This window comes from Apostichopus japonicus, chromosome 8 (assembly GCF_037975245.1).
Source record: "Apostichopus japonicus isolate 1M-3 chromosome 8, ASM3797524v1, whole genome shotgun sequence".
NCBI classification, from domain to species: Eukaryota; Metazoa; Echinodermata; class Holothuroidea; order Aspidochirotida; family Stichopodidae; genus Apostichopus; species Apostichopus japonicus.
In genome coordinates this window covers 35,598,597-35,616,305 of record NC_092568.1, presented here as the reverse complement: position 1 = coordinate 35,616,305, position 17,709 = coordinate 35,598,597, and the positions used below count along the sequence as shown (strand labels likewise).

The following is a 17,709-nucleotide window of genomic DNA, read 5'->3' as shown; positions in this document are numbered from 1 at the left end:
ATTAAACCCTAGTTCTTCCCATTGACCTTCTACCTTATAATCAGTCGAGGAAGATTATAATCCACCGCTCACCCCCCCCCCCCCCCCAACAAACACACATACACACACACTCTCCGCCTGCATGAATTCATAGGTTACGATTATCATCGAAACCAAAACTAGGGGTTGCATCAAATGAACCAGATTTTTCTCTGTTGAGGTTGGTATAAGAGTGTATGCTTAGCATACTATGTTACGTAAACTGTCTTTATTGTCAAGTGAAGCTCATTTGCACTTTGAAAGTAATTAGACGGCTGTGTATAACAATGCTATTTCTGTTATTTGTGTTTTAATTACTTGCAGTAGCAGCTGTAATCAGGCGCGTATCCAGCCCATTATTTGTTGAGAATTTGAAAATTCACATTTCTCGTGAATAAAAATCACTTCAAAACATACCCATAATGTTGCACAAAATTCAGTCTATGGACAACCAATAGAGAAAAACCTCCTTCAACCCCTAATAGACAGGTACAAATTGCACGAGTAGAGGAAAGTATGATGAAGAATGTTGGTGAGGAAATTGTCGAAAATTCCGACACAGTTAATTTATTGGTGTAGAAATATTAAAACCTCTTATTATGGCTATTATAAAACCTGGTTGAAGGAAATGAAAAATACCAGATATTTCCGATATCAGGTATATCGAAACCGAGCACTACACACATAGGCGTAGGTCCCGTAGGAGGCGGGGCTGCAGCCCCCACCCCGCGCCCCGCAACCAATTTTTTTTTCCACTTTTTTTCGGGCACCTACTGAGAGAAAAGTAAATAGCAATGAATAGCTTAAAAATTATCTCCTTGGTAATTAAAATAAAGTTCTAAGATTGGCCGACATTACTACTGTAAAAGAGAGTTTAACATAAATGGATCTGTATGCTTTTTCTCCATCTACATAAGACATTTGGTTGTTTACATTAGCATCCGGCGGTATACTGTGCTACTTTCACGGACCGCAAGGTACACGATGCAATGCAATGTAATGACCGATGCTTGCTTATATGATATTGGCATCGATATGTTGAACGCGCGCAAAGGGCGAGAAAAATTTTGGCTTTTTTTCGGGCAAGTCGTTACAGCCCCAAATCCAATTGGGCTACGCCTTCAACTACACACATAGACAGTTTTTGAGGCTGTTCATCGTGGAACAGGCATTTCAATGCTCACTGATATGATGTTATATCTGCTCTTTGCTTTACAAATTCGAACAGGCGTGTACCGAGTAATTGCCAAGGGAGGGCGAAGCCTGTATGCAAACTATCTAAGCGAAGCGCCACCATGTGTTGGCGCGAAGCGTGCAAGAAAAATTTTGGCCGAAAATGCCTCCCAGATCGCTGGAAATGACACTTCCCAGGCCTTATAAGTTGCACCTAAGCATTGTCTATTTTGAAATTACTAGCGATGTCATAAAGAAAATTTGCCTCGTCAAAAATGGAGTTGTTGGTGTAAGGGGTAGGGTGAGGCGCACACCCCCTCCGTAATCCTTGATCTGTCTCTGGCTACCCTGTGTATATAATAGGGATCAGCGCTTTAACTATGACTGTTCCTCTTTCTCTTCCCGAAGTCTTGGCTATCTTCTACTCCCTCCCTTTCTCCTTTTTCTCTCTTTTTTATTCTTCTTTTCCCTTCCTTTCTTTCCTCCTTTTCTTTTTCCCCCTCCTTTTCCCTTTTTTCTTCTCTTCTTTTCTCTCCTCTTTTTCTTACCCGGGGGGCGCACGCCCCCAACGCCCCCCTGGATACGCACCTGGTAATTGTTGGTAGTTTGGAGGGCATTCGAGTGCCGAGTCTGGAGTGAGACACTTCGTCAATATATGTAATTAAATTCTTGTCGGCCTTTTGGCTAACTTGGAAGATCATGACCGTGTAGCACTATATATTCTCGAAAATTTTAGGCCGGGAACACCTGACGATGATCACGCAGTCACGTCTCGATGCAGGGGTACTAGGCTTGAGATCAGTCGTTTGGTTTTCTCGTGCCCAGGTTCTTTCCTGGGTGACCTTTCTTAAAAAGTATGTAGGGTACAGTCGGGAATAATCGGTCAGCCATAATATTCGACTGTTGCATTTCTTTCCTTTTTCCTGAGATATATTACAGGAAAATGTTGCCTTAGTGTTTACATTTATCAAAAGAATCCCTCTTGACTTAATATTTCACCAATTATTTTACCGTTGATGAAAATGTGCAAATTTGATGTTTCCTGTGGCTCTAACATTGTGATTCGTAGTTTCGATGCAATGCTCTTACTACGGTCTGTAAGAATCCATTGATGGAAGTTAAGTAATAGATCATAGATAAAGATGTTTTCAAGCTAATAATAACATAACTTATGTATTTATGTATTTATTATAATGTAAGTGATTCACATCTTCAATTATTAATTCGTAATATTTCACTTGTTTATTTTATTAGGCCTACAGATCGTTTTGTGTGTAACTAACTACGTTTGTCATGCTAATTGGGGATTGCAACATGCTCTGTACAGTGCCTATGTAAACGATTCACTAAAATATAGCATAAAGCGTTTTATTATCTAGTCGATGGAATGTAAATATTACACTCAACATTTACAGTGCTATAGAAGCATGTAATATATACAAATCGCACAATTTTCGATACCCTAATGGATTTTTTCCACAGATACGTTTGCCTGTAGAGGAATCCCGCTACAAGTAAAAGAGATATATAGATGCAACACTTAGTGTATTCAATTTATGGACTTGGATCGTTTGGTAGCAGGTGTAATCCGTGGTGGACTTGGATCGTTTGGTGGCAGGTGTAATCCGTGGTGGACTTGGATCGTTTGGTAGCAGGTGTAATCCGTGGTGGACTTGGATCGTTTGGTAGCAGGTGTAATCCGTGGTGGACTTGGATCGTTTGGTAGCAGGTGTAATCCGTGGTGGACTTGGATCGTTTGGTAGCAGGTGTAATCCGTGGTGGACTTGGATCGTTTGGTAGCAGGTGTAATCCGTGGTCGACTTGGATCGGTTGGTAGCAGGTGTAATCCGTGGTGGACTTGGATCGGTTGGTAGCAGGTGTAATCCGTGGTACATCTGATCCCTTTCTACCAAAGAGTGAAGACAGCCACTGTATCGCGTTTAATTCTATGGAGATGTACGTAGCCCAGCTTACACCATCTAACATCAATATTCTACATTGTCCTTTGGTGCAACAAATAGAGTATGCCGTATCGGGATGTGTAGGGTAGTACGAGGACACTTATCGGATTGTGTAGGATTGTACGAGGACACGTATTGGAATGTGAAGGATATTACGAGGACACGCATCGGAATGTGTAGGTTGAGTACGAGAACACATTTTCGGGATGTGTAGGAAAGTACGAGGACACATATCGGGATATAAAGTGTTGTATGGAAGCTAATAACAGTAGATATTGACTGCCATGTATAACTCCAATCAATCTAATTATTGTAATGTAGGTGTGTTGACAGCTTTCTTCATCAGCACTAAACTAAATATTTTTAATGTAAAATGTTAGGAAATTACATTATTGTTCCTTAATAGCTGCTAAGCTCGTTTTGAGAGCTAAGTAAAAATAAACCATTTTGATAGAATATAAAATGAAACCAAGAAACAGAAACCTCGATGCATTTCTACCTTCTAGGACAATGATATGTACTCATCATATGTAATGTAATGGCCATACGTATGCAGAGTAGTGATCAAATAGTTTTAGTATCGTTTCTAACTTTACACAGATGTGCAATGAAAGTATCTTTTAAACAATTTCCCTTTTGAGTATTGTATCTCTCAGTATGTGGGTTCGTTGTTCTGGGTTAGTTGTTCATTAATATTTCCTTGTTTGATAATACTTCCTTGTAGTACTCCTATTATAAATCAAACCTATGCATTCGCAGTCTACATAAATGTACAATGTTTGTATGACAATACTAATTCTATAGTAGTAAAGTTGTGATGGGTGATGTAACTGTACACACGAAGCTTGTAACTACAGACTTTTAAATTTCTATTTATAACTGACATGCTTTGAATTACAACTAAACAATTGAAAATGATGTTGTATTGTTCGTCTGTCTTTACCGGTATATAGTGTCTACGATGACTGTAAGAGAAGGATATATGATTCAAGAAATAATTGAGAATAATGAGCTGAACAGTTGACAAAATTTCAAACAAAGATCTCTTGATAACTGTGTCTACGCAATTATTTTTATTAGGGAAAAAAATCAATTCATGTGACGGAAATAATGTTCAGTTTACTCTGAAATGATTAATCGGTCATTACTTATTTATTATTCTGTTTGACCAGTTTTGAAGGTATTAGTCAATGATGACCAATTTAAGACAATCAAGAACAACACATAAGTCCCCTGCAGCGATACTCGTTCAATGAAGAAATTGTACATTCATTAAATGCGTACAACGTTAACTATTCAACTAGTATCACTGAAGTATATTAAGACTCCTTAATTCGTTAGCATCATTTAGATACGAACAAATAAACTGATACATAAAGTATACGTATGAACATCATTTCCTGGACAAAGGCGCATTCATTTTATTTCCAATAATATTTTGCATATATAACCAGTTTGCCTTGAAATATCCTTGTAGGAACAGTAGTTATATGCGTGTGTATTAATAACACAGTAACTGTGGTTTTAAGTCACTTTTCCGGAGTTATAGTGGTTTTATATTAACACAACATCCAATACCATAGGTAATCAATGAAATTTATCGATATGTCTTCATTAAGAATTGTCAACACTTGTTTGCACCCACACATTATCATGCACTTATAATTAATATACATACTGTTCATCATAAAGTCTGTTTGCAAGAAAATGATTTGAATTAACACTAAAAGGAGTGGTAATTTCTAATGTCCAATGTCAAATGGTTTTGTTGTTGCGTTATCTGCGTCTTTCATACATCCTCCTTCTTCTTATTCAGGAAAACTCACAAAATAGACCTAAGTAATATTTTAATGCTTCAAGTGCATTATACACACAGTTATCAAGAAATAATAAAGTTACAAAGCACTTGGTTTTCAAACGAGTAACATGTGAAATATACAGCTCTCCCTGCGCTCTCCCAACAGACACCTAAACATGTAAAACGATGAAATCCCACACATGGTGGGCAAACACTAATTGCATTAATAGCTTATCTTACTTTCCTCGTGTGCTTTGAGCATGCAAGTTGTGTACATAAACAACGTATAAAGGCAACCCTATTTATAGATACACAAACAGGTGTAAATTTTAATCATCCAAAACAGTAAACATACGTTGAGCGCTCACTTTACAATGTGGTGGTTCATTTACTGTTTGAAAGTATTTATTTGTTTGTTCCATCGTCTAAAATTCCTCAGTTAGTTTTCTGTTATGATTAAAATAGCTAATAAAATTGTCTACATTGGAAAAACATTCAAACTCTGAAACAAGATTAAAACAATAACATAATTGATATTTAAAAACACTATGAACGTGAATCATCAGTTGAATAAATTACTCCCAAGCATGGTAAATGCGGTCCTGATATGTCTCGTCATTGACGTCATAGGGATCTGGCATGGGTATGTACATAGTTGGGATTGGTATCTCATATGAACCGTCTTCAATAATCTTCTCAAAAATCTGTCGATTCAAGCAATTTATTTCTATTAGTAAATACAACAAAGATTGTAGCAGTGCCTCTGCCAGAATATAATCTATCCCGCAAAAAGAAGAATAAATGTTGAGAATGAGGATTGGAAAATATAGAACTAAATCCTCTGCAAAAATACATTTTGGTAAATCATTGGTGATCAAGAATAAAGTAAAAGGTGATGATTAGACTTAATGCTATCTTGAAAATATTATTCATCAGGAATAACGTTACAAGCAAAATAATGTGGATCGTTAGCAAAGCCCGCCACCCTCTAAAGTAAGACATAATTAACGATAGAACAATTAGCAGGAATATGAGTTACCTCTAAAAATGTTCCTCTTAAATGGTGAATGGAGGGACGCAAAGAACAGTTGTGACTCCAGCTCTCAAACAACGCATTGTTTCTGTAGAATACATATGCACTAGCAACATTAATAAAATAGTCAGCAAAAGTTTTAGTGATTCATACAAGAAAAAACTCTTCGTTCAACCACAAAGGTTCGCTGCGTTTCACATTACATACATGAAAGGAATTATGCAAACTTAATAAATTAGAAGTTAACCATACATACAGGGAAGAAGGAAAAGGAAACATGCAAACTTATTACATTACACGTTAACATTACATGCAGGGATGAATGAAAATGATTATGCAAACTTAATTACAATGCATTCATTATAATATTTTCATAATCGCTGTATCTGGATACTAGGACATTTTTTGTTTTATTATAAATAATCCAAGTTCAAATTTCCTATCAGCTCTAACAATATGTTTCCCAAGCAAAGATTGCACAATTTTACTTGAACTCCTTGTATGTTGTCGGCCAAGATGGAGTTGTTGCATGCATATCCTTATCAGGTTTCATGCTATCAGGAAATGGCGGATTACCTGCAAGAGCATATTATAAGACTTAAATAAATATCTCATATCTCCAATTTTCAATTATTGAGGTATATATTAATAAGGTTTCCAGTATAATGTTACTGATTAAACAAATTATCATGAATTATCTCTGAGCAGGAATCACACTGCAGTTACAGGACATTCCTCTAAAATATTGTCGTCTGGTACTTAAAGCAGCATTTTGCGTCCTTTTCTATGATTTTTTTCAACCTCACTGATTCCACTTTGCCATAACGACATACATAACTAGCTAATCTATTTATATTTTACTTCAAATGGTGGCATAAAAGTCGAAAAAATTGCAACTTTCAACTTTGTTGTTCTCCAAGATATTTTCCGTTGGGAACCCAATAAACCTCGCCCATAATATGAATATTTAAACACTACGAACGTCATTGACAGATACGTAATATAACACCACGCTTGATTTGTGTACAGTCTATATGGCAGTTGTACCAGGGAGTTGCATAACAACTCCATGGTACAACCAACGCGAAGTCTTGAATCTATTTTTAGCAACGGCTCATAACTTAACCTGCATCTCTGATTGGTTGAATTCAAACTAGTGGGTTTGGCGGAATTGTATGCGATTAATTTTAACTGTGAAATTTGTCGAGGACACTCTTCTCATTTATCGACATAAATCGTTAATTACTCGCTAATTAACGCTCTTGGCAGGGTGAAACTTGGATGGTATCTTAGATTGCTGTTTTATGATTGATACATGTAAAAAAATCGATGCACATGTTAAAAAAGTGGAAAAAAGCGACCCAACGCAAAATGCTGCTTTAACAGTCTTATACTTTAAGGCAGGGTTTCCCTAACTTTATCCCCCACGAACCCCTTGTGGATATCAGAGATGTCCACGAACCCCGCAATTTTCGAGACACGATCTGAGTAATTATTATACTATAACACTCATAACAGTGCTTTGTTAAAGATCAAGTTCATAGTGTAATAATGTAATGAAAAATGCACGGTACGGTACTACTATGGCAACATATGTGTATGGAACGCCAAAAGAGTTTGTCGATAGGTACAACTTTTGTACATTACTAAATGATATGATACCTCAGATTTTAGTTCAACAAAAAAAAGTACTCTAGTTTTGACTTTCAGAAACGTCTCACGACCCCCTGGGATGGACTCACGTACCCCTGGGGGTTTATGCACCCTAGTTAGGGAACCCTTGCTTTAAGGTAAACAAGTACCGAAAGATGTAACTACAAATCATGGTCATAAACATCACAACTGCTCTTGATCAAACATCGCTAGATTCGATTTAATCATGCTACTTTATACAACCTATGTAATAAAGAAGTGCAATAAATATTAATGTATGTTATATACATGGTGTCTTTGATGTATAGTCTTACCACCTGACATAATTTCATATATCACCACAGCTGTAGACCACACGTCACTGGATTCTGTATATTCACTTGACAGCAACAGTTCAGGTGGAAATTCGTTCAATGACACATTCATCATCTAAGAGGCAAATACACTGTTTGTTACTACTCATAACTAACGTTTTTGTTTTCACTATGATATATCCCTTAGCTGAATATTACTAAAAGCAGTATTAATGACGATATGTATCAATGTTGCCATTATTATAACTTTATCGAACATTACAGTGTACATGGATGTCTTGTGTTTGATACATGAGAGTTGTATGAAAAAAAGGTCACAATTTCATATTTGATCCACCTCAATATTTCACACTGAATGTATGTACTGACCCATTCCTAAGTGGAATATTTTTACAGGCGGATGCACAACTAGAAAAATCAGATTGCTTGTAACAGCAGAAATATGCTCAACCAGAATAATAAGATCTCTAGTAACAGCAGAAATATGCTCAACCAGAATAATCAGATCTCTAGTAACAGCAGAAATATGCTAAACCAGAATAATCAGATCTCTTGTAACAGCAGAAATATGCTCAACCAGAATAATCAGATCTCTAGTAACAGCAGAAATATGCTCAACCAGAATAATCAGATCTCTTGTAACAGCAGAAATATGCTCAACCAGAATAATCAGATCTCTTGTAACAGCAGAAATATTCTCAACCAGAATAACCATATCCCTTGTAAGAGCAGAAATATTCTCAACCAGAATAATCATATCCCTTGTAAGAGCAGAAATATGCTCAACCAGAATAATAAGATCTCTAGTAACAGCAGAAATATGCTCAACCAGAATAATAAGATCTCTAGTAACAGCAGAAATATGCTCAACCAGAATAATAAGATCTCTAGTAACAGCAGAAATATTCTCAACCAGAATAACCATATCCCTTGTAAGAGCAGAAATATTCTCAACCAGAATAATCATATCCCTTGTAAGAGCAGAAATATGCTCAACCAGAATAATAAGATCTCTAGTAACAGCAGAAATATGCTCAACCAGAATAATCAGATTGCTTTAACAGCAGAACTATGCTCAACCAGAATAATCATATCCCTTGTAAGAGCAGAAATATGCTCAACCAGAATAATCAGATCTCTTGTAACAGCAGAAATATGCTCAACCAGAATATTCAGATCTCTTGTAACAGCGAAAATAAATAGCCACTGTGTCAGAAACAAAATTACATCATAAGAAAAATGTATACTTTTGTCGAGCTGTCGTACTTTAATAGATGATATATCTTGACTAACTTTGCCAAATTGTCGAGTGACTGTGTTGCATTATATTAGAGAAAGAAAAAGTCACGCTAGCGTGATGTCTTCACAAGAATTGTCAATTGTCAAAAGCTGATTTTTCACATGGAGCTAGCTTACCTTTAATTTCACGGCATCTCAAAACAAAAGTCTATCACTTGACAATCGAGTTAGACTACAATGACGTTTTCACAAATATGACAAATTGTCGAATGTAATATTAAACTACAACAGTCAGCGTACACAATTTGCCTGTCTCTTCAGAAACACCATGGAAAAGCAAATCGCCAGTTTTAAATGATACTACTTTGAAATGATGTATTAAATTACCTGTTGTTTAATCAATGCAGCTATCTTCGGTGCATCACCAGCCAAACAGAAATCATAAAGTTTACAAACTCCTTGGTGAGTTATCAAGATCTTTCTGGTTGATAAACCAGGATGGAGAAACTTTGATGCAAAGAAAACAAGATAGTATAACATCATACAGAATACATCATCCTACATTAATAATCGATGTAATAAATATAAGACCGAAGTGTACATATTAACATGCATCTTGAAATGATAGCAAGCTTGATGGTAAATACGTTTGACATAACATATGTCAATAAACTAAAGCTTACCCCAAACGACTTCAAAATGTCCATTGCTTCTAAAATACCTGCAACGTGTTGGATGACGTCAGGAATGGAAAGTGAACCATATGAGCTAGCAGCAGCAGATTCATCTCCTGTCCGGGAGAGTTTGCTCTTCAAGGTTTCACAGACAAGATGCTCGGTAATGAGATAATTGTATTCTGAAATGAGGCGGCAGCAAAAATAAATCAGATTGCTTCTTTTTCTAACTTTGATCAATCTTATTGTTGTTTAATATAAAACTTACTCTTCACACGATATAAGTAGCTTAGGAAAGCAAGTTAATTTATATTCTGTTTGTTATTACTCATGTAAAACATTGGATAGGTAATATATTTATAGAACATCACGAGAGGGAAGCAACTGGAAGCTGCTTATATCTTACTCTTTTGGATGGAAATCGCCTCAACCTTTACGATATGCTCTGTCTTTGGCAATTCTAGACATAACTTGATGAAAGCATCCCAATGGATTGTCTTCTTTTTCACTCGATCTTTAGAAAAGAAAAAAGGTTTTTGGTTATTATTCGCGTCACTCTTTAAGTTCATCTGGAAATATAAATACGGTAACAAGAATGAACATTTATCAGAGAGCAAACGTAACATTGAGAAAGTAAGACTGTCCCATTCAAAACCCTAGTGTGTCAATTAAGATATTGCCATTCAAAACCCTAGTTTGTCAAGTAATATTGTCCCATCCAATGCCCTTGTATGTCATTTAAGATTGTCTCATTCAATACCCTAGTATGTCAAGTAAGATTGTCCCATTCAATGCCCTATAGTATGTCAAGTGAGATTGTCCCATTCAATGCCCTAGTATGTCAAGTAAGATTGTCCCATTCAATGCCCTATAGTATGTCAAGTGAGATTGTCCCATTCAATACCCTAGTATGTCAAGTAAGATTGTCCCATTCAATACCCTATTATGTCAAGTAAGATTGTCCCATTCAATACCCTAGTATGTCAAGTAAGATAGTCCCATTCAATACCCTAGTATGTCAAGTAAGATTGTCCCATTCAATGCCTTATAGTATGTCAAGTGAGATTGTCCCATTCAATGCCCTAGTATGTCAAGTGAGATTGTCCCATTCAATGCCCTATAGTATGTCAAGTGAGATTGCCCCATTCCATACCGTAATGTGTGTGAAGTAAGATGGTCCCATTCAATACCCTAGTATGTCAAGTAAGATAGTCCCATTCAATACCCTAGTATGTCAAGTAAGATTGTCCCATTCAATGCCTTATAGTATGTCAAGTGAGATTGTCCCATTCAATGCCCTAGTATGTCAAGTGAGATTGTCCCATTCAATGCCCTAGTATGTCAAGTGAGATTGTCCCATTCAATGCCCTATAGTATGTCAAGTGAGATTGCCCCATTCCATACCGTAATGTGTGTGAAGTAAGATGGTCCCATTCAATACCCTAGTATGTCAAGTTAGATTGTCCCATTCAATACCCTAGTATGTCAAGTAAGATTGTCCCATTCAATGCCCTAGTCCGTCAAGTTAGTTAGTCAAATTCCTGTCAATACTGTCATACCAAGCATTGTGTACCTGCATAATACACATTCCTACCTGCCATAGTTGTTAGTACCACACATTTGGTGATACCACCAGGGATGTTAATGGATCCCGTCCATCTGTTGTGGATCTTTCCAATCTTGATAACCATAATAATACTAACATCTTTCTGGTCTAGTATCCTATCCTCATGGTATATCCCTTCGTTTGTCGTAGAATAGTACTCTGTCAGGGGAACGCATAACTCGATGGTTTAATTATTACATCGTAAAGAGTTATGTAACAGCAGCACCAATACCGCATTATGTATGACGTAATTGACAGCCTCTAATCCACATGGGCTATATATGTTACTTTAATATCCAAACAATGAACTTACCTGATACTTGCAGATACGTACAGAATTGCTTTCTACTCAAACAACATTCCCTTGAATGTCTTAAAAGTTTACCGAAATATTCAAGACAGAAGCAAATTATTCACAAGACAATATTTTTAATTTAAATATTAAAGTTATTTTATTCATTTCATACGGAATAACTTAAATGCAATATCATCATTCTCAGAAAGTTCGACATTTAGGCGAGATTATTTGCTTATATACACGATAGGTTTAATAAAACATGTTTGGATTGAGAAATGTTCCACACATTATGATAAAAAGATGTCGCTTTAGTAACATTATCTTCTCGTTACAAATTAAATCTTTATATTCTTACACTGATCATGCAACATCATGTTCCTGCAGTCATGGTATTTAAGTATTGCCACAAAATTTCTTGACTATTTTTTCGTCCCGTTTTCCATTATTATGGTAAAACAGTGCTTCTCTCGCTAATAATTGTTCTTTTGAGGCAACAGGAGTTACCCTTATTTAAATTGATGTAACATTTTAGACGAGAACAAAACTGAAAGGTCACTGAAGCAACTTACTTTTTTCGCTCTCTGAAGAATCATTTGATATATCCTCTCCAAGTCTCTGTTCGAGTAAATTTGCCTTATATATTCTGAAATGACCAAATTAAAGCGATTATCGTTAAAATACAACCAAAGTAAGAAAAAAGAGGATATTCTTCAAGGAGGAAGAAACGGTTTCTTTTTGACAAGGCATATTGATCTTACCGCGAATTTTCTGCTGTAACAGGAATCATTGGTAATTCTTTTCTGAAACAAAAACATAAGTTCAATGAAAGTGAGTGTCCGCTAGAAGATTTAGTAACGTAATCTATCTGAATACCAACGGGAGTGTGCTTTTCTTAGCTAAGCTAACTGAATACCATTGGGAGGTTGCCTTTACATAGCTAAGCTAACTGAATACCACAAGGAGGTTGCCTTTACATAGCTAAGCTAACTGAATACCATGGGGAGTGTGTCGTTACAAAGCTAAGCTAACTGAATACCATAAGGAGGTTGCCTTGACATAGCTAAGCTAACTGAATACCATTGGGAGGTTGCCTTTACATAGCTAAGCTAACTGAATACCACAAGGAGGTTGCCTTTACATAGCTAAGCTAACTGAATACCATAAGGAGGTTGCCTTTACATTGCTAAGCTAACAGAATACCATGGGGAGTGTGTCTTCACTAAGCTAAGTTAACTGAATACCGTAAGAAGTGTGCCATTACATAGCTAAGCTAACTGAATACCACAGGGAGTGTGCCTCTGAATACCATAAAGAAGTTGCCTTTACATAGCTAAACTAACTGAATACCATAGGGAGTGTGCCTTTACCTAGCTAAGCTAACTGAATACCATAAGGAGTGTGTTTTTACATAGCTAAGCTAGCTAAAAAGTGATACCTTGAGTATAACTTGTGACGCAGGGAGTTATTGAAATGACAAGTTATTGACCGTTATTTTAATCAAACAATCAATATCGGACCCATAGATGCATGTTAGGAAGGAGGGGGGGGGGGGGTGGTAGGTGCTGGAAATCTCTCCCCATATCTTCCCAACAATTGTTTCACAAAGTGGAGGCGAAATAGACTCCCCTTAGGCCTCTACCTTGACGACCGTTAGCCAACATTTGCTTCCCCCATTATGTAATTTTGGCAAACAGCTTGGTACATTCGTCTGCTATGGTAAGCCCATTCTTAAGTATATCGACATTATCATTTAAACGAAGGGAATAACCCTGTACTAATTATTAACAGGGTAATTAAAACTTACTTTTTGCGTACTGGAATGCTAGGTTGAACAACTATATAGGAAAATATAAAGTAAAAAAAATATAGTATTTAAAGTTCTCTACGTAAAATAATAGCAAGTAATAGAAATGTTTTATGTTAATCAACCGACTAATGACGTAACAATTTTTTTTAATGAAAATGGAGAAAGAAAATTGAATTTATGAAATAATCTCATATATATATATATATATATATATATATATATATATATATATATATATATATATATATATAGTTCTCAGAATACATTGCTATGGTAGATTCTACGAGGTGCAGTGAGAGGCAACGTATTGCAGTTGGAGTACAGTCATGTAAGTGTATTGTATATGTTATACGTAACATATTGCTAACTCCAATATCGTGGAAGATGACTGAGATGGCCAGGTTCTATTTTCCCATTTTCCTGGTACAACGTAGTACTGATACCATAAGGTTGAACATACATGACAAGCTAGTTGACAGAAGCATACGGCAAATGTATCAGATGAGAAGGTAATTAACATGACAGTCACGTGCTTCCTGGGTAAAATACTACTAGTATACTGCAGATGATAAAGAGTAAGCCATGCTCCCCCTTCTTTCAATCTTGCCAAATAAGTATTTGGTTAGTAAAAATGACACCATACACATCATTCATACATAGAGAACATATCAGCCTAATGTTATGTGCAAGTGTTTTCATATTGCTTCAAGATGAACGGGACGTGTACAATATACAAACAAACCGAAAACATATAGCACAAAATATGTATATATGTATTTTAGATCCTTTGGCAAGCAGGAACTCGCAAAGAAGCCTCATTGGCTTATCAAAGCCGCAAGCTGACCGAAGTCAGTCTCTTAGATCATATTTAACGTCCATGTCAACAACTCTGTAACTGGACGACATACAATCTTGTAGTGACTCGAACTGGGAACCTTATGATTGGAAGGCACCGGCGTTAATCACTGAGCTAACACTCATTTATATATATTATATAAGACGTCCTTTATGTAAGACGCGACCAACCTGCTGAATTACTTAACTATTTTGTTAACTATTACGTTTAGTTAAACATGCAAAGAAGGAAGGAAAAACAGAAAAAAAAAGGAAAAGTTGTTGACTTGTTCAAGTTAAAATATCAAAATTTATATTTCAAAAGTATTTACCCGGTCGTTGAGGATTCTCAATATTTCTGCTGAGAACGTTCAAAGAAACTTCATTAGAATTCAGTGCAGCGTCGCTCCTTCTATAAAGGAAAACGAAAATAAGAATGCAATCATGCAGTCATCAGACTTTTTGTGCTATGTCGTTTGTCATATACTGAATAAAAATTAAATTATATCACTTGGACCAGCAACTTACTGAGTAAAACAGCAAAAGCCATATTATTTTTACGAGCGATCCTTTATTGATACTTTATCAATTACCTAACCAATTGAGACTTATCACATCAATGGTTCACCAGAGTGTTGTTGTTATGATTGGGGTTGATGTGGGGGAGTGGAGGAGTTGATATAATTGGAGTACTTACGTGCTGACTCCAACTGTCATCAAGTGTGCTGCATGAAGAAATGATATCGACAGTTGGTCGAATAGATTTAATGTTTGTCTTAATTTTGTAAATGGGAGCTGCCTGTAAATGCATTTAGCCTCTTCAGCTCCCATCCACGTCTTGTATCCATACTTGGTTTTTCCTTGTTTTTTACATAGTGGAATGAACTTAAATAAAGTGAACTGAATCAATCAAAATATGCTAACAGTAATAGCTTTATGATGGGAACTAAGCACACTTCAAGTAGAGGTCTATACATATGTGTTAGTCACAATATCTAACTATTTTACATTTACGAAACTGATTGTGTTACAGTAAATTTATTTACAAATAATTCGAAATGTCCATTAAACATATACTCGAATAGAAAAAGACGGCCACGAACAGTCGCGAACAGTCGCGAACAGTCACGAACAGTCGCGAACAGTCGCAAACAGTCGCGAACAGTTACAAACAGTCGTGAACAGTCGTGAACAGCTATAACTACGATCAGTCAAGATTGGTCAGAATGATTTGCAATTTATTTCACTCCATGGAATATAATCTGGTAGTAATACTGCAGCACTGGTCTATCCAAGATCTCTAGCTATATACACCGACTACATAGTCGGTAGCTAAAGCATACACGTGGTATAAAGTTTATGCAATAGTAATAAGATCGTGACCCATCTCTACTCGATTCGACCACATTTCAGGAAAGTTCAAATGCATTACGTTATTGGAATTACGTTAAAACTTCTTATTTAACTTAGGGCTTATGTCTCTTAACTTGAGCCTCGAGTGTGCAATCCGAATCTAGTGTTAAAGGGAGGTAGGCCTAATACATTATTTTCAAACACAGATAAGCTAAGTTTCCAAGTAAGAGAAAACTGTCAGAAAATCGGAAAGAAATTTGAAAACACAGAAAGAACTCAGAACATTGGTTTGATTCGTTTTGAAACTAAAGCTATTACATGTTAAGTTAAAGGTCAATTTTCGCTAGAACCAAATCAATTACGAGTTAAATTAAAAGTCATATTCCTTTGGCGTTATAACGCACAAACTATATGTATCCTTTGTGTGTGTGAATTACAAGCATATGGTGTTAATAGGAGACATATAGGTGTAAACGAGTCTTAACATTAATAATTTGTAATACCTACATCCAGTTCTCTTGTTACTGATATACATACAAAGTAACATACAGCAGGACAGAAACGCCACCACACTGGGAATAACCGATGCTAGGTTACCCAATAACAAAGCGAACACACCAACTGTGAAACAAAGTAAATAGTATGAATGTAAGAATGAGATCACCTTACTGCTCATGAATGTAAGAATGAGACCACCTTACTGCTTATAAATGTAAGCATGAAATCACCTTACTGCTTATGAATGTTAGAATGAGATCACCTAACTGCTTATAAATGTAAGAATGATATCACCTTACTGCTTATAAATGTAAGAATGATATCACCTTACTGCTTATGAATGTTAATGAATGTAAGTATGATATCACCTTACTGTTTATGAATGTAAGAATGAGATCACCTTCCAGCTCATGAATGTAAGAATGAGATCACCTAACTGCTTATGAATGTAAGAATGAGATCACCTTACTGCTTATGAATGTAAGAATGAGATCACCTAACTGCTTATGAATGTAAGAATGAGATCACCTTACTGCTTAGGAATGTAAGAATGATATCACCTTCCTGCTTATGAATGTAAGAATGATATCACCTTACTGCCTATGAATGTAAGAATGAGATCACCTTACTGCTTATGAATGTAAGAATGATATCACCTTCCTGCTTATGAATGTAAGAATGAGATCATCTAATTGCTTATGAATGTAAGAATGAGATCACCTTACTGCTTATGAATGTAAGAATGAGATCACCTTACTGCTGATGAATGTAAGAATGAGATCACCTAACTACTAATGAATGTAAGAATGAGATCACCTTACTGCTTATGAATGTAAGTATGATATCACCTAACTGCTTATGAATGTTAGAATGAGATCACCTTACTGCTTATGAATGTAAGAATGATATCACCTTACTGCTTATGAATGTTAGATGAGATCACCTAACTGCTTATAAATGTAAGAATGAGATCACCTTACTGCTTATGAATGTAAGTATGATATCACTTTCCTGCTTATGAATGTAAGAATGAGATCACCTTACTGTTTATGAATGTAAGAATGAGATCACCTTACTGCTTATGAATGTAAGAATGATATCACCTTCCTGCTTATGAATGTAAGAATGATATCACCTTATTGCCTATGAATGTAAGAATGATATCACCTTATTGCTTATGAATGTAAGAATGAGATCATCTAATTGCTTATGAATGTAATAATGAAATCACCTAACTGCTTATGAATGTAAGAATGAGATCACCTTCCAGCTCATGAATGTAAGAATGATATCACCTAACTGCAAATGAATGTAAGAATGAGATCATCTTACTGCTTTTGAATGTAAGAATGAGATCACCTAACTGTTTATGAATGTAAGAATGAGATCACCTTACTGCTTATGAATGTAAGAATGAGATCACCTTACTGCTTATGAATGTAAGAATGAG

General features: G+C 35.9%; 1 protein-coding gene across 1 annotated transcript; it reads right to left on the bottom strand.

Annotated features, from left to right (window-relative positions):
- Positions 1–1,491: 1,491 nt before the first annotated feature.
- LOC139971786 (tyrosine-protein kinase SRK3-like) lies at positions 1,492–16,719 on the bottom strand. Its single transcript, XM_071978523.1, has 15 exons — positions 16,697–16,719; positions 16,269–16,382; positions 15,106–15,133; positions 14,741–14,820; positions 13,572–13,602; positions 12,526–12,567; positions 12,337–12,410; positions 11,458–11,628; positions 10,270–10,377; positions 9,873–10,045; positions 9,577–9,696; positions 7,951–8,065; positions 6,472–6,559; positions 5,990–6,071; positions 1,492–5,654 (listed from the first exon to the last, which is right to left on the bottom strand). Exons 2-15 carry the CDS (start codon positions 16,306–16,308, stop codon positions 5,526–5,528), a joined length of 1,281 nt encoding a protein of 426 aa, XP_071834624.1. The 5' UTR covers positions 16,309–16,382; positions 16,697–16,719; the 3' UTR covers positions 1,492–5,525.
- Positions 16,720–17,709: the final 990 nt, after the last annotated feature.